Genomic DNA, 27,651 nt, shown 5'->3' with positions numbered 1-27,651 from the left:
CCCAGAGAGTGTGAAGTCAGCTTCTATTTTCACCCCCACATTTGCCACTGACCAGCCTCTGAAGCCATCACCACTTCTCTGAAAATATCTGAACTAACATCACATTCTATTAACTTTTGCTTGTGTATGTCAACACCAGCTACAGCAAAATCCAAGCTCCAAGGACTCAGTCCTGAAAACACTTTAGTGCCTTCACCACCCTGGAGCTCTTCTCATCCAGCTTTTGGGCCAAGGAACTGCAGAGATGTCTTAATTGACCACTTAAGGGCTTCCCAGAGTGAAGGTGGGGTACAGACTAGTGTCAGCTCTGAATTATTCCTATTTYCAGTCTCCTGTGTACAAGTCATTAAGTTATTAATTGGTTTAAAGGCATAGTTTAGATAAAAGGAATAAAAAGGAATGAGTATTATTAGTTATCATTATTGATCACATTAGCTTTAAGGATAGCTTTGGATATAAGAAATTTAATTTTGCTTTTAYATCACCTTTCTTTCCTACTTAATTGCTGCAGAAAATGTTTTCATCCAAACATCTGAAAGCATGTATTCTCCAAAAATCACAGTGGGAACAACAACAACGAAAAGATTACATTTTTATTTCTCTATCAAGRTCTACCTGACCTGGATGAAGATCTTAAAATGAATATTCTGTAGTAAGCATGTCTGCAGGGAGAAAAGATGAACAYAGTCAGTCTGAGGTAAAGTACCAGCTGCTGAAATCTAAAAATCAAATTTATCATCGATGCACTAAAGTTCTGTTAATCCTCCAAAAGCCATGAAGGTTTTAGGAGGGCTTTAGTGAAAGGAAATTGAAGCACTCCTGCCTTCAGACAAATTAGGACAGAAAACCTTCTTCTGTGTTTAGCTGGTCTTAGATTATCAGATTCAAAATGGTATCTCCACTTCCATTTTCACTCACTACCAAACTCTGCTGAAGGTGGTGTTTCAAAACACTTTACCATTTTTGCAAGTATTACAAGCAGAAGCACACCCGAAACTCAACAGATAATATATTTTCATATTAGTAAAATTCTCCGCTAACTTTACAAGCATGATACTGATTTACAGTAATCTTTTAAGTGAGGACTAATAAATATGTATGACATTCATCAACAGAAACATGGCTGCACTTTCTTCCAGACTGCAATTCACCTCTGCAGTGAGAAATATGACTTGAGGCTCTTAATTTCTTCTGTTTAACAATAAGTTATGCAGAGGTAAACAAATTAGATGTCTGCAGCTTCTAGTATCAGCTCACACTGTAGAAAGAAGACATTCTGTCATGGTATTGTACAAGAATTGTATTGTATTTCCAGTTTCAACAGTGAATCACCCAAGCTGGATGAAGCTAGAAATAGTGAGAGTATACAGCAAAATACATAGCTAATTCTTCAAATATGCTTTTAGACTCATTTTAAATGCTGATGCTATCCTTCCTAATAACAGTGTGAATAACATGCAAAATATCAATTTATTTCCACATCTTCTTCAAAGATAAGCTGTGTTGCTGGGAACCCAGCCTRGCATATTTTCATCCTCATGCCAATTATTTCAGCCAAAAGACTTATTTGACATATTTRGGAAGGATTTATTTTTATTTAATGTTCAGCAAGCAAACAAGGACAAGTCCTGGACAATGAATGAGATAATAGAGGATACTCCAAAAACATTACTAATAATTTCTGCACAGCACTTCAAGTCAATAATACTGAAGTTACCTTTTTTTTTTCTTCTTTATATCTGATTCTCTTAAGGTATTATACGAGTAAATGGAAGTTAAGATCACTTTTCTACATTCTTAGAGCTGTCTGGAAATATTCTGTCGTGATTTTGTGCTTATCAAAGTCAGTTTCTACTGAATCTTAGTCTTCCATGGAGCATGTATTCTCTGACTGAAAACCAAAGTGAAAACTGATTGTATCCTTTAAACTCACTAATTCTTTTGTGCACATTTTCTTATTCAGCAGACTAAACTCAAAACTTGGAGACCCAACCTGGCCCTTGCTTTCTACCCAGCTTACACTTATGTTACTTTGGTATAAATCGAAAAAGTAGGAACTAAAGGATGCGACCTTTAGTTTGCAATTACAGAATTTGAGATTATATCAAGAGCCCTTTTCACATGAGCTTGCTAATTTTTGCACATAACAYCAGAACACAGGAGAAATACCTGGTCAGATTCTTCAAAATTGCCCCTGGGGTTTTGTGTGACTGACCATAACAATGCCCTGCTATGCTGAGATGGTGGCAGTGTCCATTAGACTTTTATTGCTCCATGAGGGATACAGATAGTCCTAAAGAACATAATATTCATTACCTCTCACTAAAYGTAGAAAACATTAAGTTAAAGTATCAGTTATGCCTTGGCCAAGGAAGTGGCTAGTTGTGGAAAGGAGAATAAATACCCAGGTAACCAAATTTCCCTCCAACTATGACACCAGGCAAATATGGATGCTCTTGGGTGTGAATATATTCATTAGATAGGCACAGCTGCACAAAATATACCGGGGTGAAGCAACAGTTCTACTTTTTCATTCTTGTATTTATCACCAAATGCTGTTTGTTACCCATGAGATGCATGAACACAACTTCAGCTCACACCATGGAGCTCTCTCACAGGCCTGCACTCTGAATGCCAGCAAAGATCCACACTGAGGAGAGCCACCATTCCTTTCCATCTGAACTGTAATGCAAGCCCACAGACTCTTTGCTCCAGTCTCCACAACTGAAATTAAATTCAGCTTCTATTACGTTATTCTGAAGAACAAAAGCACTTCCATAACAGCAGAAAAAAAATGAAAGCACTTGAACCATGCAACATTGTAGAGCACAACAGTGCCAGGCTGAGGATAAATGCTGAAAACAGCAGCAGACCAGAATTAAACCTGTCTGACATTTTAGATCAGCAACATTTGAGGACAACAGCATTGAGGAAAATTATTCTGAATCAAATCCCAGGTGATAGTCAGGAGGGGAGAATGACGACGTTAYCAAGCCAATTACTCAGCAAAAAGAAGCTCAAGGTTCCTCTGACTAAGATAAGAATATGACACACTAAATTTAAATTTTTAGAGCTAAGGTAAATTTTAAGCTGGTAGAAGGAGAGYGATTGGCTGCAGTGAAAATTAATTTCTCTATATATACTTAGAGAAAAAGGTAAAGAGYAGTCAGAGCAGGACTAATTTTCTCCTTGCAGAGCTTGTCCTGCTGATGTTATTTCCACCTTCACCCTAACATTCAGTCTCAAAGCTAAAAGACCGTGAATAAGAGGGGAAAGATGCATGAAAGAGTAAAAATCTCAGCTAATCCACAACTTTTAAAAGAAACAAACTAGCAAAAAAGACTCTTTTGTTAAATTCTTTCCAGGCTGAAAGAAAATGCTAAATTGTCCTACAGGCATAATCTACTTTCTAATTGAAATATATGCAACTGTTACAGTGCGCTGCATTATTAAATGTAACTCAGTAATACAATTTGCCTTAATGATAACTGTATAATAACCACAATGAAATATCACATATGATGTTTTAATGAGGATTATGGCATGTTAATTTTAAACTGAACAATAGGGCGTGCAATGTAATCCATGCCCTGTGTAGAGTTCAACAGCTCCTAACGTGTTGGACTCATTCGTACTTGAGCCTGGCATGGGTAAATAATGACCCAATTACAGAGCTGCTTGGTRCAAATATTTATGGTGTCAACTACGTTTCTGAAGACTGAAATGAAATTCTGAGGGCCCCATTCAACTCTTTTCTTGAGAACAGCATTTACAGTCCCAGTGTTCCTCCTGGATCTATTTTAACTTGGGAGMACATAAATCAACTACCAAACATGGSCTATATTGACTGGTCTAAATAAAAATTTTCTTTACATGTGAAGTTTCAGGAAATTTGTTTTTCTTCTATACTACTACACAGGTCTGAAAACAACTCTCCCCACCAAGTCATTTAATAGATGATGATTCAAAATGATAAAGGCAGGTAATCATTTTGCATGATCCAAGTACAGTTTCAGTTTTCACTGCCAATATCATCCACAGCAAACAGTTCCCACAAAGTACAGGACTCCACAGTGGAAAGCCAAATACACAAAACACAATGAAATGCTACTTCTAAGTGAGCAGGTGTTGAAGGTGTTGTTCTCACTGAAGCACCGTGTCACCWGATGGACCAAACTGGCACAATCCGTTCAACAATTCCTACAGATTAAATGASCTTTGAATGAGTATAAATAAAAAACAAGACAGGTTATCCTGAATTGCAGACTAAAACTGCCATGCATTCTTAAAAGCCTGGAAGCTGGAGGTTCAGGTAAAGTAGAAGCTGTATTCAAAAGATGACATTTTGGTTTAGGGATAAAAAAAAAAAAAAAAAAAAAAAAAAAAAAAAAAAACAAAAAAAAACAAACAAAGCCCCACAACCATACTAAACCAACCAAACAAAAAACTTGCCAGGAGCTCCAGAAAAGTCATGCAGTACAAGTCCTTCCCTTGCAGCCACCCAAGTGGCTTCAGCTGGAGTTGAACCTTGCTCTGCAAGGCCCTGGCCTCTGGGAAGAGACAAAAAGGGCTGCAGACCTTGCCAGTGTCGATGCTTGGCTTCTCTGTAACCGACACGTTCAAGCCCTTCCCTTCCAGCAAGCGCCTTGATGGAAAATGGYACCAACAGGACATACTTTTTCTTTTAATATCTTATTTACTAAGAAAAAAAACCAACAACCAGCATTTAGAAGTAAATTAAGACCTCTTTCATCACAGGAAGGCTAAGTAGCTGAGTTTTCAAAAATCCTTCCCTCCCCTCTGCATTTTCAGATGATTACATGACAAGCAGCAGACTAATGTAAAGCAAAAACCTCTTTTCATGCTAGGAGGTTATTTTAGTAGGGCTTATGACATATCCTGTTTCATCTAAACTAAAATACCAAAAATATCATTAAGAAGCACACACACACACACACACACACACACACACACACACACACACAAAAAAAGCCTATTCCCACAAATACATGAGAGGAATGACTGAGACTTCTCTCCCGGCTTAACTCTCAGATGGAATATGGAAATCTAAGAGTTGGAGGTAGGTTTTTTGTTGGTTTTTTTTTTTTTTACAATTAAAAGTTTTGGGTTTTTTTTTACAGGAAGAAACATTTTTACATGACTAAATGCTTTGTTAAAGCCCTTTAATTCTAGAATTCTAGCATGTCTAAAAACTAGAAGCAGTAAGAGAAAAAAAAAGCAATTTTACAATCCATCGTGACTAAAATTCMGAAGAGGTTTTTCACTGTTTCTGCCCTGCCTTCCCCAGGAATATGCATCTCTCCAATGTAGTATCCAAGATATACCATCCAAATCCAGCATGTTCATTATGATTCTTTTTCCCTCTGCCAGTCTAATTTTTTTTTTAATTGGAAAAGAAATCTGAAGCTGTAAAAGACTTCAGCCTGAAGTTTAATGCAAAGACAATTGAACTTGCAGGAGAGAGAGAGGATTTTAAATTAAAAATTCACTTACATGGATAATTTTGAAGTAGCAATAATTAGTCTGGTGAAAAAAATACCATTATCTTTCAGAGAACAGTTACCATGTCTAGTCAAATGCTTCCAAACTGTTACAATAAAATGCATGGTACCTACTCTCYCTTCCCCACCTTCCCCAAAATTACTTCCCTTCTCTGTTAATTCTATGAGGTTATAAATTGATACAGGGATGTGCAACTTCTTCCTTCACCCTGCAGGCTGAAGAGACATTTCTACAGGGAACAGGACAGAGATATGAACCAACTTACCCAGCTCAGAGCCACAAAACTGCCGAGCTCTTAGCTCAACCCAGCTGACAACCTCCCAACAAAATCCCCAAAAGCACCTCAAATACATCGGGGTTGTATATGGTGGACTCAGTACAAGATGGTTTGTTTTTTTCTCCATTCACAGTCCTGCTTCTACTTAAGGCTCTTCCTGGTGTTCAGAGACAGCAGGAGTTGTGTTGTTGAGAGACCCTCAGCTCCCCCAGACACACCGTGCTGTGCCCAAACGTAACTCTGAATGAGCATAATGACTCTTGAATTATTTATGATTAAATGAACAGGTCATAATGTAGTTAAATATCTCAGGAATGAACAGGGCAGCATGTGGATGCCTACAGCTGTCAGTCTTTAACAAGAGGGGTTGTGTAAATATTTATTATTTGTTTCAGCAGCTGTTTACTGTAGAAGGAAGAAGCCAAGCTCTTTGGAAACATGCTTGACTTCTTTTGCAAACACTGAGCAACTGTATTACAGAAACACAAACAGGACTGATACGGYCAGTGTAAGAACATGAGTGTCCAGCACAGCAGATTTTCTACTGCATAATTCAGAGGGCAGGTGTTTTCTGTTAAAAAATCTATGAACAGAAAATAGAATTCAAGGGAACCACTCCTTGTGGTTTCCGCTCAAACACAATTTTCACCTTCAAGGCTTGCATGCTCTCAACTCTACCAACATTTAACTGGCAACAAAAATAATCTCAGTTTTCCTTCACCACTTGACTTCCCCRTTCTGGAGCATCTAAAYCTCCTTTGCAAGGGCAGGGCAATAYRGAACAARTAAAATAGGAACCATCTGATCTTTATCCATGCAGACCTAAAGCACCAGACTGACTGARTATTAGATCCTCTTCACAAGCACCCAGCCTTTGGGAAAGAAACTGCAAAAAGACACCATCCAGGAGCTGAAGATGGAGAAGATGCACAGGCAGTTCCCCAATAAAACATCWTTTTCAAGAGAAGTTTCTTTCTGGATAAAGCGCATGAACAACAGCTTACATGACAAACAGGACACTGGAATATTTTAAGTTGGGCAGAAGTTGTTTTCTCAGTGATGCTATATGACCAAGAAGACTGCATTCCAAAAGTTTTAATTTTATTTTTAATACATATATAAGTCACTTATACAGCACTTGTGAAAGTGGTTATGACATAGGAAACCAAAYCTTTTCTCCTCACTGACAATTTCCTAGTAATTATAATGCAAATAATTTATAAAACAAATAGAAAGAAATTTGCCTTTCTCCAGATCATGCAAAAASAACACARACCAAAACCCCATGACCTAACTGTGGAGACTGTCACTAATTTGAAACTGGTTCAAAAACCACTTTAAAAATAAGAAGTTAAAGCACACACGATAAGGTAACACTTGTAACAGCTTTGGAGACAACCCAGACAGACTTTAACACACTAAAAAGGAGTGGGTTCTTCTCTCTAGTAGGAGAATGCAGTTTTTTACTCTGTTAAAATTTTTCTTTTGCTCTTGAGGCATTGTCTTGCATAATACAAAGGTAGAATGATAATCATGCTTCATCAAGGAAGAGAAGCATTACAGAAGTGATACATGCTTAAATGCTTTGGAATAAAGACTCTTTGTCATGAGTCAACTGCTAGAATTTTAAATGTTTAAAAAATGAAGTACAGTAAAATTCACCTAATTTTTTTTGCAAGTCCTGTGTTGCACCCTCAGTATTTCAGAGCATCTCACACTGGAGCATCTAAACACTAACTAYAGCAGTTCAGAATTACAGACTATTGTGCTTTGAGGATTTCACAAGTGATTTTCCTCTTTGCATCTCCTTTCCTTTTGCAAGTTGATAATTCCATATCAGTGTGATGAGGTTTGATCCCATCTTACCTTTTGTCACACAAAGATTATATTCTCTGTAGATCTTTTGATGATCATCCTTAAGCTTTGTTGGAATAGGATATTGTCAGTCAGTCACACACAGAGAAAGGTTTTACTGTATATAGCTTGCCCCATCAACAGGCTTTGAGACTGAAGGATTTGAAATATATGAAACAGCAAYAGGATTCACACAAAAATTCACTGAGCTGAGGGCCTGGCTTGCTGCAGTAACCCAGTCTGGAAGTCATGAATGYAGATTATGCCTCAACCTCAGATCAAAAGGGGGAGGAAAAACAAAAAGCACACACCCTCTACCATAACAGAGGAAAAAGTGCTGCTCCACATACTATCTTTTGCTTTGGAAGATTGGCTGGTGATTTTCTTGCCCAATGTAGCCTGGATTGACCTGGGTGAAGAAACAGATTTTTTGACTAAGACAAGCAYGCAATGCACACAATAACCAATGGCTTCTTTTGACAAGAAACATTGAAAGGGCTGCACATTATTTAAACCAACAGGCTCAAGAGGCAATTAACACTTCAGTGAGTTGTTGCATTGGAGRCAGAAAACACCTTTGTTCTATCCCTTTCAAAATATATCCTGGTATTTCCCTGCCCACCTGCTACTTCCTCGCTYAGAGTAGAAGTTGTGACTTTATGATCTGGATTTCTTTCATCCRCTGCTTCAATAACCATGGTTTAATACCAGCAGACACAGCTGCCCATCAGTTAGTTTGTGTGGATGCTCTGGGACCAAACTGCAGCTGCAGCAGGTCAAAGACATGTGTAGAACAGAAGGAGATCTGGTGATGGCACATCTGTGGCCAGGCACAGACCTGTGTAAAAAACCCACCAAGCAATGAGCAATCCTACTGAAACTAACAGAGTTACAGCTAGCATGAGAATGATTTCAGTGAAAACTTAAGAAAGGAAGTATTATTAGTAGTGACCTCATTTTCCATTTACCAGCTAAACAGCTACAGGAGCCAGGCAGATATTTTTCTGCATTTCCACCACAATGGGACAATGGGACTATCTTCAACTCACAAATTAAAGTTAGCAAGGACTCTTCTAACAAGCACTCACTTTAGGTTCCAAGTGCAGCAACAACTACATAAATCAGTCCTTACCCTGACTTCTCAGAAGAAAACTAACCTAATTACACTCTGACATTTCAGCTGAAAGAGCAAGAGGAAAAAGAAAAAAGAAAAAAAAGGGGGGAAAAAAAACCACCTCACAAACAACTTGGTTCATAGACAATACTTTTTTTTTCATTGCTCAATTACTTTCTACTGCAACAAATTCAGCTGCTCCTTCCTCCCTAAACTAGTCATTTATCGTTTAATCTTTGTGACTTCTCTTTTGCTAATAAATATTTCAAAAATTCTCTCTCTACTGATGCAGCTCAGTTTTTGCCTTACTAACTTTTATTACAGCTGAGACTTCCAGAATTCACTTTATTTCTACTCCCAGTTCCTTTARCTAATAGGCATAATTTCCCCTTTTTCTTGGGGCAGCAAACAGAAWATCTTCTTAGCTTGCCTCATTATTTTTGACACCCATTTTTTTCAGTGACACATACTCTGCAAGTCCATGCTCCTGCTGTTTTTGTTTGCAGCACTGTACATGTGAAGCCCCTTTGGGCTCTTGCACTGCAGTTTCTGAAAAATTCATTTTAAAAAAAAATCAGAAGAGAAAATATACACATGGGCAACGAAGTATCTGCTGTTTGTTCAACTTGTTGCAAACATTCAAAAAGCCCCTAGCCCACAAGTAATTAAGGAAGACAGCTTCAACAATTTAAATATTAAAAATGTATTTTATTATTTAAAGATTTCATAAGAGGAACATGGAATCACTGCCGCAGACAAAATCAAGGTACAGCCAGAATTCCACATACATAGTGTGCTGTCAAAAGGAAATAGGACTTTCCTGTATTTGGTACAATATAAATTTACAAACCCTGCAGCACAAAGAGGGAAATTGCCTCGTGTTAACCTTAAGCACAGGGCTCTGTAACAAAGCTTTGGTCACAGCTTGTGAACTCTCTGCTTTGTAGCCATCATAAATTCACTGCCAGTGTCTACTGAGGCACCATTCTGTTCAAACTCACATCAGCCAGGAATTTTGAATTATTTTACAAAATAAGCAAACGCCTCTTCCCCACCTCAGCTAAGCCTTGGTGTGTGTTGCCTTGAGTGACGGTGTCACCAACACAGAAGCTCTGGATAAAAGGCAGGAGTTTGGTTTAGGCATTGTTGCTTGTGTTGGATTTTTTGAGAAAAGAGATGAGGAGAAAGAATTGAGGGCAGGACAGACACAGATGAGCATTCAGCCTCCTTGATTCCCCCAGAGCTTCAGATGCACACAAACACCAACTGCCAATTTATCATTCAAGAACATCATCTTTTAATGAGCAGACAAAGCTACAGCATCACAACACATGCATTTCTTCCTTGAAACATGTACATTACTGAGGCTGTGCCTCATTCCTTGAGAGCTGATATGCTGGGACTGCTCTCAAAATACTCCTGCCTTTCTTAAGGGCAGCAAGAGCAAAARGAGGGCAGAGATAAAGAGGATTTGCTTATGCACATCTTGGGTCAGTCCCCATACTGATTTCAGTCCTGCTTTGATTTCCCAGACCCAAGTGAAACTGTCTCTGTTACCCTGACTCTTCACAGACTCAGCTGAATCTCAAACCTTTCCTATTGTTTGATAAGAGCCAGTTTCAAAATCACTACATTTCAAATCTACTTTCCTTTACACCCCAGTTCTCCTTCCGTCCTCCTGAAAAAGGCTTCTAAAATTCTAGAGTTCCTTCGACCTTCTATTCTTTGGCAAATTAAGGCTGGTAACCTACTTGGAGCTGAAGGCAAGAACACAGAAGTTAACACCCTCCCTCATTGCTTTCTGATCACTACACTGTCTTTATCTGCAGCTATTARATGCCTATCTTGATTGGGTTTCACACAGATCCCATTAAAAGTTACAGCACTAAGCATTCATGCAAGATGTGCTTAATAAGATGCCCGTAGTTAGATGAGCTTTATTTCCCTGGCAGATCCCATCCAGACCCACACTGTTACTGTATGTTATTAGTCAGAGATCAACACTTCTCAGCAGATGCACAAGCTCCACAAACACAAAAGCAAGATCTAAGCAGTTCAAAGAGAATTTTCCAGGAGCTTCAGAGACTCTGACTAAATAACCAGCTGCTGAAGAACAGACCAAAAACCACCACAACAGTTTAACCAAAATGTCTGTTATTTGTGTCATCATATCAAACTGCAGGTCGAAGTTATCCCAGGAYAGGAGAGCATTTCCAAGATGCCACAGAGCATCACAGGACTGGGCTGAGATGTGAAACACTTTCCAAACAGTGACTGCTAGAACCTGGGGCTTTTTACTTCTGAAAACAAGCACTTTTCCCACCAGGTGTCCCACTCAGAAGAGAAGCTTGTACAGGCAAGAGAAGAGAACCTTGTACAGGTTCAAGCCTCTTCTTGTTCTGTACACAGACAGATGACTCCACATTCTTACCAGTTTCTCAGTCTGTCTCAATGCTGCATCTCAGCAGCTTTCTCTCCAAGGCCTTTCCCACACAAAGTTTTACCCAGCCTTCAAGCTGTGAGCTAAGCACTCCATTATAGACAATACCACTACTGCAGAAAGGGGTGGAATGCAAATAGGAGGTTTTAGGCACAGTCTGGGGAGTCCTGGACAGCTGGACACCTGAGGAATCAAATGAAGAAGTGCAGGTGAAGAAAACTTGCTAGCAGTCTGTCTTCCTCAAGCACTGGGCAATAACTACTAACTAGGTGCACTGCTATTCCATGTGATTCCAGAAATATCTGAAAATAAATTCCTGTGCTCTGGACTACAATGCAGCACCACACAAAAGCAGTCTTTACTTTCCAGCATCCTATCTGCAAGCCAACATCTCAACAGCAAATTTAAACCTTTAATATAGAATATAAAACACCTCAAGAGGCTCCCGTGCCAAAGAGAGCACAGAAATCTGGGTCATGCAATAGCATGAAACTTGTTCCAGAAGAATGTTTCTGCAAGGTCTCCATGTCTCTGCACACYCAGTGAGATTTTACAATAGTTCTCTTGCTTTCCTTTTTCCCATGCAGCCATAATCCAATTTACTAGACTTTTCTTATTTCTGCATTACCACTTACAAGATTTGAGAAAGGACATTTACCCCTGGATTCAATCCAAAAACCCACTTAGGCATACTTGAAACGTGAAGGACACAAGTGGCTCAATTGTAGTCAGTGAAATAGAGCATACATCTAATTTTCATAACGCCAGCTGTCCAGCAAAGTCCCATCTTCCKCCTATTCATTTTATTAAATTTTAAAGCAAAATGAAAACTTCAGACCTTCTTGAAATTCTACAATGTTGTTATTTTTTCCAAATAAATATGACACAAGACAAAGCTTTTTTACACAAAAGGAAACACTTAATTCAGAGCAAAGCAGGAAATTTGGCTTATTTTCTGTCCTTTACGTCAGGTTGTACCAACCAAGTTGTTGTGAAATTCTTTCTTTGCCCTTTTCCCTGTCAGAAACATAGTCCCTGTTCAAAGTTCCYGTTTTGTGACATTCTGTGATAGGAAGAGAAAGGAAGCAGATACTAAAACATCATGTGTGACATTACTGAGCCTGAAACCCTGATTTAGRTAAGAGAACCAGCACACTAAGAACATGAAAAATCCAATTTTGTGATGCACCAAAGCATCTCCTATATAAGTATTTCATACCTGTAAAGCATTTTGAACAAAATGGTTCACTTAGTTTTCCTACAGAAAGGAAATTATAAAGATGAGCTTATGAGCAATTTTATTTTACATTGAAAGAAAGTCTCAGACAAAGATGTTTCAGTCCGAAAATATTGTAAACATACAAAATATACCCTAAAAAAAAAAAACCCAGCACCTCAGTCAACCTTAAAGAGAATCAAAGAGGTGAAAAAAAAATTAATCCACTTCAAAGAAACACAAAGGCCAGGAAACTCACTGATATTGTCAAAAGGCTACAGCAAGTRTATACTGAATACATTTCATTTGCAGTATGTTTGGCTGTGCCCAGCTTGTTTTATATATGTAGTGTAAGAATTTTTTCAGGGTTTTTTGTAATCTAATTTATATATCAATTACGGTAATTAACCCCGTGATGCATACATGTACTTTGTAGCTGGCTTAGCTCCCAAATGTACATCTGATATTTATGCAATAGACAGAATGGAGGCAAAGGGAAAAGACAYATGCAGCCTGAGATGGCTAAAACAYAGTTTTTCTGAAAAAAAATATTTTCAACTGTAAATATGCTCTCYATGTCTTATTCTGCAGGTTCTTATCCCCCTACTTCCTAAGGCCCTGAATATCTGCTCTCTTCCCTTCAACTGAGAGGGTTTTGAGAAGACTGCTGTTGGCTATAGATTTTCAGGATTTTTCTAAAGCTTAGAACTTTGTTTTTCCTGAATTTTGTAATGAATAAATGCAACTCAAAGATYTTCCATTCTTGCCCTCTTTCTTTCCCTGCCTTCCTTTCCCAATACAAGCAATCATGTAGTTGGAGGTCTGCTTGGTCATAAAGTCATCCGCAGTGTGCAGACAATTCTGCGGAAAAACATTTTTCAGATGTGCTTTGTTAGGTTGAGCTACTGATTGTTGCAGTTCCAGAATGTGTCCTGACTGCCTGAGTAATGCTCCTGAAACACACATGGATTAATATATACAGGGGAAGAAATTTTCAATCCTGCAGTGAGCTGTTTCAGCTGTGAAACATGGTATTTGTTTATTTACGGGGCAAAATGATCGTATTCCAAATATGAGTTTGTTCCTTCAGCTCCACTGAAGTCACTGCCTGACTGGKTGTACATTTACACATTTCACTGCAAGAATATGTTATGTATTTCTTGGTGACACTGAGAGATGCTTTCATGATATGTYAGAATGTGCACCTAATCATCTAGACATAATGGAAATTATCCTATGGCCTTTAACAGTTGTAAATTACTTTCTTGATAACCAGAAAATAATCTTCCTGGTCACTTCTCACACACTATGGAACTCTGAATTTTGTGAATCTTGCTATTCCAGATCTGTTTCCTCTCCTCTGTGCTTTAATTACGGTGTCTCAGACATTTTATATGTGATACCTAGGTAGGGCAAAGATGTCTCTACTCAGATTTGTCCATAGGTTCCAAAAGCTACAAAGCTGCGCCTACTTTTTGACAATCATCCTCTTTCAGAAAATCCATCTTTGATCTGACATAGCATTCTACAGATTCATATTTATTAAGACTACAGGTAGCATATGAACAACACTGAAATTTATAAATGATCCTGTGGTTTTGGATCTTAACYGACAAGAATGATTGCAAGCAGAATAAATCTATTTTACACTCACTCCAGTAATCACTATAGGGAGATGTAAGACAGCATAAGGAAGAAAGACTCATTTAAAAAATAAAAAAAAACTAGGGAGTGCACTCAAAAAGATATGTTTTCTTAATAGACAGAGGGTCTTTTTCATCAAAAATACAGACAAAATGTAGCCATGCTGAATTTATTCTCAGTTGTGGTACTCACTAAGAAAAAAGTGACAGACTGCAAGAACACAGCTGAAACCACAAATGTGGCTCTGCTGGACCACCTGTGGTTCTGTTTGTTTCATGGATCAGGATAGCTGCAAAGCCCAGAGGCAATTTCTGTGTTTATACCCCAGGAAGATCATTAGTAGTTAGGCAGAGGCAAAACTTATATAAGAGTACAATGCAGCAATTTAAGACGGTTTGCGGTGTTCCCCTTGCAGAAGTAGGTTTTGCACCTACTTCTAAATTTTTGGCACCATTTCCTACTGACAAGCCCTGGGTCTCTGTTTCACACTAGCTATTTCCATAGTGTACAGTTATTCACATGGACTCTGCAATTATTTTCCTCSGTGTGCATTTCTCTGATGTTTTAAAGAACAAACAATACTAGTCAATAACTCCCTATTAAATTTCAAAACTTTGAGTTTTTCAAATGAGCACTGYGTGTTGCCAATCTGACTTTATTAAGGAATCTGAATTACAGAATGTATTTTCACTTGATTGCTACTCCTTTTCTACTAGTGGAATGTATAGAGAGTCTTCCTTGCTAAAAGTGCAATGGAAACCAAAACTAAGAAATACACTGGGTTTTTTTTTTCCCAAGACAGCAAGAAATATATATACAATAACTTGACAGGCAGTAATTGTGCTGAAGAAACATGGAATAAAAAAAAAAAAAAGTCAGTTAAAATGAGTAGTATTTACACGGACAAGATGTTTATTTTTACATTGAATTATTTGCCATATGCAGTTATATGAAATGGATCCAATTTAAATTCCCTGAATGAAGTCCACCCACACATACTGTTCAAGATCATGGTGAGTTTTCCACTGAACAAACCATGAATACAGCAATACCATCTTAATTATGTTGCTGCAGGACATGAAAATATCAAAAAGGATAAATTTAATCCTTGCCATGCAGCTCGAATAACTGCATTCAGGAAAGAGCAAATGTGATTACAGAAGAAAAGTAACTCCCACACACACGCACGCACCCACACACWCTTGTTGCCAGCCCTTTGTCTATCTCAGAATCACACTTTCCTGAAATGTGCATGACCCAAAAAACCCTGAAATGATACACAGGATGTAGTCATTATGAGATTCAAGTATAGGAGGAAACACAGGGAAAAAAACCGAGACTGACTGAAAGAGAATCTCCCCTGGTTTGCTCAAGCCATCAATGTCTTTGGACACTCCAACAGCACAGCTGTTCAAGGCAGCAGGACTTGTGGGATCTTAAAAAAACACAAATATGTACTAGATAATTATCCAGCTGATGAGGAGATATGTATTTTTACGTACTTCCATTTTTCCACTGGTTTATGTCCCTGCTGATAGAATTGGTAAAATAAAATTGCTGCCTTTTAGTATATTTAAGTCAGAAAATTGTATTAACTGTAGAGGAGTACCAAGAGGGAGCTAAGAAAAATACAAGAGGAACAAAGGCAGCAGAAAGCAAATAGTTCTGTGCTCTGTTAAAGTGYATTTGCAGTTCCACATCTACAGTAGAAATCCAAAAGCAAATACAGAATTCCTAGAATGCACTTTTGCATTTACAGTWAGAGCAGTATGAGAAGGGATTTGAGACACCTTGCACAAATGCACTTCAGAGAACATTTTGTAGTCAATTCCAGAYATAACTGTAGCTGCTTCAGACACCTTCTCCAAAACATCAAAATGACTGAGAGGAGTAATTACAGGTATAAAAGACCTGAATAACAGAAAGGAGATGTTTGGCACTRTTTGATCTCTCTCCTTGCCTTTGGTGGCACTACTAAAGAAAAACACGTGAGATTATTAATAACAGGTAGTAAGACCCCTCAAAGGCGTCCATATCAGTAAACACAGAATCAGTCTGAGGGACTTCAGGGGCTGACAGAATAGAGCCTATCCCACTGTTCTCTGAGCATCCCATTTTTTGGGATTTTACACAGTGATTTTCTCAAATCAAGTTTCTCAACTCTTACACAGCCTGTCCTGAAAGCCCCTCAGAAGTTAATGGTGCCAGGTGTGGCTGCCTTGTACTGTCTCCAGAGTGAATATCTCATTTGCAAAATTTTCACACTAAACTTAGTAAATCATCACAACTTTCCAAGTAAGTGAGCTTGCTCTGAACCTAAAGATGGACATAAATGGAGCAGAAGTTAATCTCTCTATCTTCACAAAACTCACCTCTACTGAACTGTTGTGAGTCTTAAAATAATGCCATCTGCTCTTCCCAGAACTTTAATAGTAACACACAGTAATGCAGTTAAAACCAAACAAGTTCCTACTGAAACAAATGGGGGAGGTTGTGTCAAATACAGAACAAATACAGAGGAAGAGAAAATAAAACAGATGCTCAGTGCACTGCTATTCTTCACACCTAATAGACTGAGTGTTGAAAAAACAGTATTTCTTAATAGGTTTGTTATTTACAGGTGATGTGAAGTTTTTAAGAACTCACAAGGAAAGAATTACATTTATGACCCAACAACTTCAATGTGCTCAACWTGAACTCAAATATAAGCTGAAGTTAAACATTTGCTGGAAAAAGCTCATTTTTACTGCTTGGCTGCAGCAGAGCACATGTAAAAGATCTGTTTATGAAATGGGTCTCCACTGTGCACAGGTACAAGGGCTGTGTTTCATAGCAGGTCACTCAGGATAATCTGTGAACACCCTACTTCTCAGAGATAAGCAATCCTATATGACATTTGGCCAGTAGTAATTACGGCTTTTTTCCCTAGTATACTTGTATTCCTTTAAGTATTTTTACTGCATATGCCCAGACAGGTCATCCCTGTGTGGTGAAGGAAAAACTCCCTCAAATCCCTCCAGCAGCACAGGAAAAGGGAGCATCGAGCACAGGGGCTCATAAGAAAAGAAAGGTGCTGATGTCTYCAGCTGGCACAGATATTTACCTTATAAATGGCAATAATGAGCTGAAAAAACTGATGGGATGTTGTGTGTGAGTAATAACCAAGATTCTGTTCCTGGCTCTGCCCCTTCTTTTTCAYAAGGGTCAAGGTAATCCATCCATTTCCCCCTGTATAAAATTTGGATTAGCAACATTTATTAATTTACCTTAGAGTTACTGAAAAGATTAGTTAATATCTGCGTGGTAATGTGAATATGTCAAATGGGCAATAAAGATTAAGTATGCTTCCCACCTCCATCAGAAGACAGCTCACACCCACCTGTAATGTGTGAATTATGCATTTAACATTTTAAAGCTTCTTTCATAAATCACTCCCATTTGTCCAGAGGAACACAGATGGATTCTTGAAAAGCCCTTACGGGCAGACACACAAAATACAGGCACTGATAAAAGGCTCGATACATTCAAGCAGGAATTTTAAATTTCCATGGAATTTGCTGGTGTGTCAGGATACAGTCTGAGAGAAAAGAAGATAGCATTTCATTTTTCAGGCTAAACCCACTAAGTTTATCAAACTGAAGATAGTTTTCCTCCTGTATGTTTCATAAAGTCAACCTTTGCCTATGTGCCATCATTACAGGATTCATTTTAGGACTAGCCAGCTAATAAATTCAATGCAGTAGTCTTCCATGTAATGGAAGCTTCCTATACATTGTTCCCAAACTATTTCTGCATTAATGAAAACATTATTACTAGCCACAGCCTAAGCACAATTAATGTAAATGCCATGAAGATTCTCCTCATATTTTTTTCCACAACTTAATTGGGATGGTGAGAGTTTTAATAGCTCTGCACATCTTTCCCCTAAATGAAGAAAATCTCATTGTCCTTGTAATTCTTACTTTCATTACAACAGCAGCATGAGAGATGGATTAGGTCCCTAATGAGCCTTTCGAATGAACAGCCCTGTGAACTTGCTAAGGCATTGTACTGAAAAATGTACATTAGTTAGGCTTTGGCCTTTACAAATTAGCAAAAWTTCAACATGAAAATTTCCCCCCTTCATTTTCCTATAACATTTTGAAATGCAGGATGTTGAGAATAAAGCAATCCCATGAGCAACTGCATCAAAGCTTTGCATCTGTTGTCTGTTAAAAAGTGTCCTTTTCCCCCTTCCTGTTTCAAGGCTATTGAAACAAAAATTTTATACCTCAATAAGATAAAACTATGAATTAAGTATTTTCATGCTGTTGCATTTTCTTAATTTATTCTTAAGGATAGTTTTTTTCAATATCCACAGAACCAAAGGCTAAGAGCAGGGCTAGGATTGTGACGGGCTCTACAGTAGTGGGAACTTTTGCCCTTGTTAGTAGTTCTCATCGGGGCAGAGCCTTTAATTGGCATTGGAAATCTGCACAAATATGTGTGATTGTAGTTCAACAGGTACTCAATGTGACAGGCAACATCAGGTGTAGAAACAAAAAATTCTGCTTTCTTGATCTGAAAATCAAACCACTGGAAAGATCAGACACGGTCGAGTGACCTTGAAGTAGGAGTTTGTCTTGCAGTGACCCATGAAATCTGACCCAYCACTGCTTTCTGCCCAAACACTTTGCTGGGTGAATTTCACTGAATCACAACACGAGCAATGTCTGCATCTCCCAGCTAAAGCCTAAACCCTGACTTWAAAATTCCTTTAAATTTTAATAATGCTTGAGCTTTTCTCTAATGCTGTGGGRAACAATGCATAGTACCTCTCACTACACCTGCTCCTATTATGAATATTCATATTGTATTGTTTTCATTAATGCTAAAGTAGATGTGTGAAAAATAGGTATGAGCAGAGGAAAAGATATAGGGAATGTACTTAAAATGCAACATTTATTTTGACAAGAGAAACCCCTCTATACTCCTCCAACTATTTCTTGSAGTATGAGTGTTCAACACCCATTASCAGYAGAGCTGCCTAAAAGAAAGTTTTTATCCTGAAATGGTTTCTGCAGCTAGAAAGAACAAGCTTCACCTTGGCAGAGTAGACAAGATGACAAGGGTTTCCCTGGGGCACAGCTGATGCTGATTTTTGTGATCCCTGGGCTTTTCCACAAGGAAATTACCAGGGATGAGTGTGACAGCCTCCTGACCCCCTGCCCCCAGCCCTTTTTTCCATTTCCATCCCCTCTGTGCCACTCCCTACAGACAAGRGCAGGGCCCATCTCCACAATCCTGACTATTGAAAAGATGCAACAGCAGGATGAAACACACGGGAATTCAGTGTAAAAAGACACAGGTAGGCCCATGAGGCTTTTAAATCCACATAGGGTCAAAGTCTTCATGGACAGCCTTGGTAATGCAACCCTGAGGGGATCCCACCACGGTGAGAACCAGAGGTGACCTAGAGGAGTGCCTCCCTCTTCTCCCTGAAGCAATTCCACAATTCCAAATGTGCATCCAACCTGAAAAACTTTTTCCTAGAAGATAAATTACAATAGAGAACACTTCAAAGCAAAGAAAACTTAGGAGATAGGGACCAAAAAGTCTCCCCATGTTTCCAGCATCTTGAATGGCAGGTTATTTCTCTAGGCCTGTTGCCAGTCCAGGACATACTTAAAAGGTTAGCAGTCTTTGTGTTACAAACACTTCTTCTCTGCTCCAGGTCCCTACAAAAATTATCCTATATTCCCACTAGGGCATGGCTGTGTATCTCTTCTGGTAGCCTGTGATCTTTACAGCTATCATACATATTACTTCTTCAAGATTTGAAAATCCATTGTTTTTAGGCAATACAGAAGGGTTTGAAAAAAGTTTTAACAATGACCATGTTYTAAAGTGGCTTTGAAAATGGAAGATTAAATTATACAACAGCCAACAGCTGTTTCAAAATTATTTTCCAAGCAGCAAGCCTACATCAGGAGAACCAGTTTTTAATCAGGGGGAAAAAATAATTTTCTGTTGGSGAAAGGTTTCAGAAATGTAATCACCGCACTATCCATTTACCCTGATAAAAGCTTCCCAAGCAATAAGATACAACCTGGCAAGAAAACCTCATTGTTCCCTGAGCTTGAGATTACATCATAACATGGGCCTGCTGGAGAGAGTCCAGAGGGCTACAAAGATCACCAGAGCACTGGAACTCTCTGCTATGAACGCAGGCTGAGGAAGCTCAGTTTGTTCAACCTGGAGAAGGCTCTGGGGAGACTTTATRGAGCACCACAAGGGCATGGAGTGACAGAACAAGGRTAATGGCTTCACCCCTCTTGCTTCATGTGGACCATTGCTAGTGATTTTCTCATGTATATGTACTCTGAAATCCATGGAAGCTGAGAAAAACCCCGTTAACATTTCTGCATCCACACTGTCTGCACAGTGCTGACAACAGGAAAACCAAATACCTTCCTTGGCAGCAAACCCCWCCAGATATAACCTGGAAGTTATCCAGGAAAGTGGTATTAGTAGCACCAAAGTACAGCTCTGATGGAAGCATTCTTCTGATCCTAGAAATGCTTTTGAACCTGCTGTTCGTTGAATTTCTCATCTGTTCCGTCAACATGGGAGCAATTAAAAAAATCTACTCATTTTTATCAAAGGTGAGAGCATTCMTTCTAAGTATCAAGGTAAATGAAAATCTGTATCCAAAATCTTCTACCAGAGTTAGGGTTGTGCTGAATTTATTTTTTTTTCTTTTGATAGTAAAAGTTATATGACAAAGTATTGAATAAATGGAAAAAMGTATCTGTAGTCTGAAGGAAAAAATAATTCCCTTCACCTGAAATACTGCTGACTGGTATTTATGGCCAGTTCCTGGAAGCAGTGGCCTGTGGATCAACCATGGCCCTCCACTCCAGTCATGCAGTTCACAGTAAGATTATGTTCCATCATTTTATTGCCAGTGAATGCTARCATATCTCTTAATGTGCTTCCCTGTGAAATGTGCTTGAGAAACCTTCAGAAAGAAATAGGTTTYCTTCCAGCCTAGATGGTGCAACCCAGAGCTTATTACACAAGCACTGCCAGTGTAAGAAATGCTGTCTCCTTCCATGAAAAATGTGACTTGGAGTAAAATGTCCACATGGATATAAATATATGGAAATGTGTAATGTGAGAAGTCTTGTGATGGAGACAAGGTCCAAAATACAGAAAGTGTAAGGGAGAAAAAAATATAGGAATCTTTTTGTAGCATATAAGAGAATTCCTTCTGAAGGTACCCTGGACCCCTGTTCCAGCCAGTTTGGAGCTTTCTTTCCCTTGTTTCTCTTCAAATCCTGTCCCTGCCACACATTATTCTGTAATTCTTTTGTATTTCCTGTGCACCACCCCTAAATACATTTCCTAAATTCACTCTTACTTTGTTTTTTAGTTTGCTCTAGGAGACCTTTGCAAGTCATATGATAGGAGGGAAGATTTAGCCAAACTCCTAAAGGATAATGTCATCTTTAGATGATGCTCATTATCATTCATAAGCACTTCTCCACTTGACAGCTCTTCAGTTGCAGTTTCAATCTTATGCTAGTTTTTTCTTGAGAGCCCTTTTCAATTTTCCACATTGCTAATAGAGCCTGAGGCGAAGCTAAAAATCATTTGGGCTYCTTGAAAGGATCGATAATTTTTGTGTGCCGTGCATTTTAGAGTACATCGCRTCGCTGACACAAGCGCTGTCATTGCACTGATAAATATAACACATCAAATAATGTCAGAAGTTTCCACAAAACATTTAAAAAATATTCAATAGCTACCTACAACCCCATGTGCAGCAAGCAGCATTAAGTATCAGAGACAAAAAAAAAGGCTTAAAATAAAGGAATCAGAAGACTGATTGAATGARTTCTTTGCCAAACATTGTAATTTTCTCTGTGTCTTGGCTTACATGAGAGACTGTGCAGAGACAGAAGATCTGACACATTCACAACGTTTAGGTTTATACGACAACAGAAGCTGAATGAACTTTTTTCTATCACCCATCCAAGCAGCCAAGAATATCGGATTGAGTGCTTAGACGTGCTACACTCAGCTCAATAAATTATTCGTTCAGCACCACTCAGAACAAATTATATTTCAGGTGGACAGCATTTTTTCGTGCAGTTCATCCACTTACAAGACAAGCAAAGAACTGTGGTGAAAGAAGGAGAAAGAAAAAAAAGCACCACCAAGACAGAACTGTGTTTTTCTCAATTTAAAACTTCTAAAGAAACTCCTTATGGAGCATGCTGGGGCTGGCAAACCGAGTGCTACTCTGCTCGTACCTGTTTAACTCTCACCAAGAGCACGTTACTTAGAACAGACTGAAGCCTCAAACAGATTAAATGGAAATGCTTAATTCTCAGAGAAAGCAAGGTCCAAGTAGCATTAATCAGACCATACAGAAAATGTGTTTTTACATAAAGAATTCTCTCATAAAGACATCGTGATTCAGAGTATAAAGGAGGAAAGAAACATAGCAAACATTCCTTCCTGCTCAAAGGCCTTTCATGAAAATATGCATTTTTACCAAATATTGTTCAGGCAATTCCTAAGRAACAACAAATTATTTTTAAAACATGGGTGCTACATTTCACTCCAAATTAGATTATCAAAACTTTCCTCTGATTTAAAAGCTTCCTCTTTTCCCTTTGTGGGGAAGACAAAGGAAGAAATAAGAAATAGTGAGAAACTAAAATATCTATTCAGAGAACAAAATGTTATGGGCTGTACTGGGTCCAGTTCACATTTGGATGCACAAATGAAGCCATCTCAGAGAGAAAATATGCACAAAATACATTATTTTTCTCGCCATCAGGTGGGGAAGCTTATTGCCTGTTCCCCCCAGCTCTTCCACCCTGCTGTCCAAGCAGTGCGAGACCAATCCCTGTCCTGAGGGAGTTCTGTATGATGGAATGATCTGTGCGCTTCAGCTTTTGGATCCAGAATTTTGGGAGGATTCCTCACCTGGGAATGTCTCTGGTTTTTGGTGTTGTGAGGAGAATGAGAGGCTCTGTGTGACAGAAAAGGAAGCTTCCCAGTGGGAGAGGGCTGGGCACTGAAAATGGGAAACACAGGGTGCTGCTGACACTGCTTAGTGAGGAAAAAGGCACAGCTGGAGCTCTACATGAATTGGGCTGGGAGCAGAGGTGGAAGGATGGAGCAGGAACTCACTCTCTTCCRTGCCAAATGATGCACAGAGGTGGTACTAAATAGAGGGTTTATGTGCTACCTTGAGACCCACTTAGCCTACAATTAATGAGGATTCTGCTCTCCCTCCCAAGGCAGGTGTTATAACTCTTCATTAATCTGACTGACAGGTCTCCTTCTCCCTTTTGATTGAAGTAAAATTTGTGAGGTAAAATATGAGATTAACCTATGGCTCACACTTGAGTCTCTTTTTTTCAGTCTGTAAAGGGAAATTGCCTCAGTTCACCACACAGAAGTCCAAGTAAACATCTTCTATCCAGTGGCTTGATTTTCTCTGGTTTTTCTCTCCCATTTCTTTTGCCAACCCTATTCCTTTGCTGTAAGCCTAAATGTTGCTTCAAAGTTTTAGGAGACGTGCCTTTAATACTCCCACATTTATTCCTCACTTACTGTGCTATCACCCTTTCATCAGACCAGCTCTCTTTCATCATTTTTTCCAAGCTAATTATTCAACATTAGCTGAACTGAGCTGCATTTACCATTCATTAGGTATTTCTGAGCCTGAGATGATAATAAGATCCAGTACTTCTTGGATTTCATTGTGGTCTGTTTTGTGCTATGCTCCTGTAGTTTAGTAGTATGTTTAAATTTAGCTTTGAATACCATCATTGGGAGCAATTTGTATGAATAGCACAAATTGCAACACATGAAAGGTAATATAGAGAAGCAATAGGAATCTTCACAGCATCACCTGATCAAGCCAGGCTGCTAAAATGATGCTGACAAGTCTTCAGTCACTTTGGTGATTCAAGATTGAATCCACTATCTGATAAAAGAGTGTGGAGTGCACTGCAGGCTAAATGGCAGAGATTCYTAGCAGGATGATATGCATTACAGAGACAATAAAAGAAACATTAAAGAAAAGATCAAGAAAAAAAGTCTGATATATGTTCCCAAGTTTTTGAATGGCAGATTTCCATTTGCATTGAAATTTTCATTTTTATGTTAAAAAAATRGAAACAGGTTTTGGAGAGAAAAACAATTAAGTGTTTCCTTCCTGCTTCTTTATTTCTMTTCCTCCAAATGGAGGGACTCATTTTCCTTCTAAACTACTCCAGCTCTGAAAAAAAAATTACAAATACAAGAAATGAAACAGGGGAAGGGAGAAAAAAGCAGGGAAATAAAGAGGGTAGAAGAGGAAGTCTAACTGCTTCTCTCTGAACTAATAATAAAACTGAATGAGAAGCCTCCCTTTTACAAGCAAATCAAATTCATTTCTGAGTAACAAAACTTTTCATTCCAACTGTCGAGCCTTTGCACATAGAAATACTTTGAAACATTCTTATCTCACTTCTCTATTGGGATTCTGTGTGCTGCAAAAATCATTATTTCTCTGCAGTTTTTTCTCTGCATACTTTCCCTCTGTTAATGGCTTTTRGAGTCCATGTCCCTATGAAAGGGTAAAAGGGGATTAAAAACTCTCTCTTGCTTCTTCGGGTCTCAAATTACCTCTGAGAATTCTCAATGCAGAGTTACAAAAATCCACACTTCATTTTTAAACAAAATTTAACATTCACTGTAAACTGCATCCTTCTCCTCAGTTTTTCACCCAGATAAATATTGTTTTGAGACCCAAAATTCTCTGGGTATCTTCAGCTAGACATGGACTCAAACTAGAACCCATGGAGTGACACCTCCCATTCCTAAAGCTCTAYACACTTTAACATTTGCTCAGCCCCATCCCACAGGTCTCAAAGAGATAGTCTTAGTTTGAGTTTCATACAGAAAACAAAACTTAAAAATTGTAGAGCAAAAAAGAATATTCCATGTTCAATATTGATTGTTTTCTCTAATTCAGAAGGCAAACAGTTGAGCTGCTCTGCGAGGACTGTTTGACTTATGAGAGGAAAAGTTTTGGAAATCCTGCCACAATGCTCTTTTCTCCTTCCCAGAAGTTTMAAAATGAAACAAAAAAGCTGCCATCACTGACCAAGTATCACACTTCTGTGTAATTTCATGGTCAGTCTTCCAAGACACATGATAGAGGACTGAAAATAAGAACAAGGTCCTATTAGAAATGCTTAAAAGAGGCATGTTTAAAAGAAGATTGTGATACAAAAAGATTTTTATGCAGTACCAATTGAGAAGTATTCCCCAGTTCATCCTACACCAGTATTTTTCTGGATGACACTTAGGTACACAAACTGTCAGAGATGCTACAACCACAAACAAAATTGTGCAGTGGGTTTGTATTATTGGCAGAGAGGAGTCTGCTGCAGCTCCCCATGGAGAATGCAAGTTAATAAGATTAGGGATGAAATGGAAGACACTGTACAAACCCAGAAAAGCAAGCATGAGAGACACTCGAGGTTAGTCAAGGATCACTGCCCTTAATCCCTGTGTTTGCCAACAAGAGCGAGCARAGCGAGCCAGGGGATATTTACAACCAATATCCCTGTGGGTGCAGCACATGGAAGGRCCCAGGCTCGGGGCATCCACGGGGCTGTTTCAGGACACCTGCTTGTTCTTTGATGTGGAGTGGATCAATGTGTTGGTGTAGGAAAGTGTGTGCTYATGAATATTCACAGAAATCTGCTTATTTCGTATTGCATTTTCACTATTCTGCTTTCTATCATGCAAGAGGAAAGGTAGATGGATTTTTGAACATGATAGTTCAAGCTTTTTATCTGCTTATCCTAGGCAATTTCATATTTGCAACCATGCTTCATTAKCAGAAATATTATCTACATATTTATCTCTATAAATATGATAAAATAKATTAAATATTTTATCTTGCAACAATTTTATCCTAAAGCCAAGAAAATTAGCATGTCTTATAAAGCAAGGTAGCTACATCAGAAAACCAAAAAGCATGTCCTCCTATCTTGTGAAAATTTTAAACGTCAATGCTTGGTTTTGGTCATTCCATTCTCCTCCCACTCCTCCCATTCCATTCTCTCTCCCACTCCCACTCTAAAACAGAACATAAACTGAAACAATAAAAACTGTTTGCAAAATAAGATAAAATTTGGTTCAGATCATTGAATGATAAACTGAACAATAAAAATACCAATTAAATAAATGGAGTATCTTTCATATGTCAAAACATCCCACTGACACAAGTCAGTGGCTTAACTGACTTAGCATTTTTGAGAAGAGAACAATAAAATTATAGCACTACCAATCCTAGTAGTGCTTCCGTACTTCCATAAAATACGCAGGAAGATGCAGCAGAATCTGGGGCATAGASAAAGTTGGTAGTTTGTTCAAGCCCACACAAGAAATTTTTCTTCTTAATGATGTTGTCCAGCTGGCTAACWAGCTGCAGTAATTTACAACCCTTATTTCTGCATTAAAAAACCATATAGCTTTTAGAGAGGRCAAGTCTGCAGACTTATCTAGGCTTGATATATATCTAGATATTTATGCCTTAAACTGCAAAACCTTTTAAACCATTCTAATCCCACTAATTCAAAATTTAGTATCTGATTTATTTTTCAGATGAGATGCTAAATGCAGCATACAGAAAGGCTCAGGCTCTGCTTCATACAGAGGCAGCAAATATGATGTAAAGAAACTCTCYCATGTCTAGAGAAGCACATTATGTGATTCTGTACAATTCTGTAAAGGCTTTTGATAATTTTTGAGCATGCACATTTGAAAACTGCTACATAACCTATGTTTTTGTTTATTTATTTTTAGTAATGTATTTGTTTATAATCATACACACACACACATATACACATAAAGTATAGATAATTACTTTTGAATGTTTATACACATAAACACACTTATACTTGAGTACAAATACAACAACATTAAAAGGAAATAGGAATGAACTTTGAATGCCAAGTCCCATGAAAAGTTTCAACCTCGTGGCTTGGAAGAAAGGACTTTGCAGAGCCAAATAAGCAATAAAGAGAAGAGGGGCTAGGCTGAGCAGATAAAGCAGACTCTGCTGTCTCTGAGATTCCCATTCAGCCCGAACATTTGCAAATCTCACCTGCAGTTTCAGATAAAACTGTGTTTTCCTGCTTCTAAAAGGGGTTGTGTCTCTTTGCTTGGAAGGTGATTTTCCTGAAAGCTCGAGTATTGCTAGTATTTTCCATAATAATAATAATAATAATCATCATCATCATGAGAATATTAAAAGACTCTCTATTTTCCTTTTCTTTCTCTTTTATGTACACTTCCACCATAAAACAACATTTCCCACRTTATTTACCACCTCTAACAGAAGAGAGGCAGGATTGCATCCACCAGCAAAGAGTTCTAGAAAACTGTATTTAATCCTGAGGAAGTAGTAAAAGATCTGGACACAGGCTGGACTGCAGAAAACCTGAAGGACAGGAAGGACAGTGATCCTGAACTTRAAAGTGTTGAGAATTAGAGCGATCATGGGAGAAAAAGCCGCTCACCCT

At 38.4% G+C, this 27,651-nt stretch overlaps 1 protein-coding gene across 1 annotated transcript in view; it reads right to left on the bottom strand.

The window, feature by feature from the left end:
- The window catches only part of CNTNAP5 (contactin associated protein family member 5), a 223,082-nt gene extending 214,730 nt beyond the window's left edge, over window positions 1-8,352 (bottom strand). The window contains exon 1 of the mRNA XM_057364809.1: window positions 8,277-8,352. Coding sequence (XP_057220792.1) covers window positions 8,277-8,352 — 76 coding nt within the window. The remainder of the gene's footprint in view (window positions 1-8,276) is intronic.
- Window positions 8,353-27,651: the final 19,299 nt, after the last annotated feature.

Source organism: Malurus melanocephalus, unplaced genomic scaffold (genome assembly GCF_030028575.1).
Source record: "Malurus melanocephalus ecotype Western Australia unplaced genomic scaffold, MMel_1.1 scaffold_42, whole genome shotgun sequence".
Classification (NCBI taxonomy): domain Eukaryota; kingdom Metazoa; phylum Chordata; class Aves; order Passeriformes; family Maluridae; genus Malurus; species Malurus melanocephalus.
This window is presented reverse-complemented; position numbering and strand designations above follow the sequence as displayed.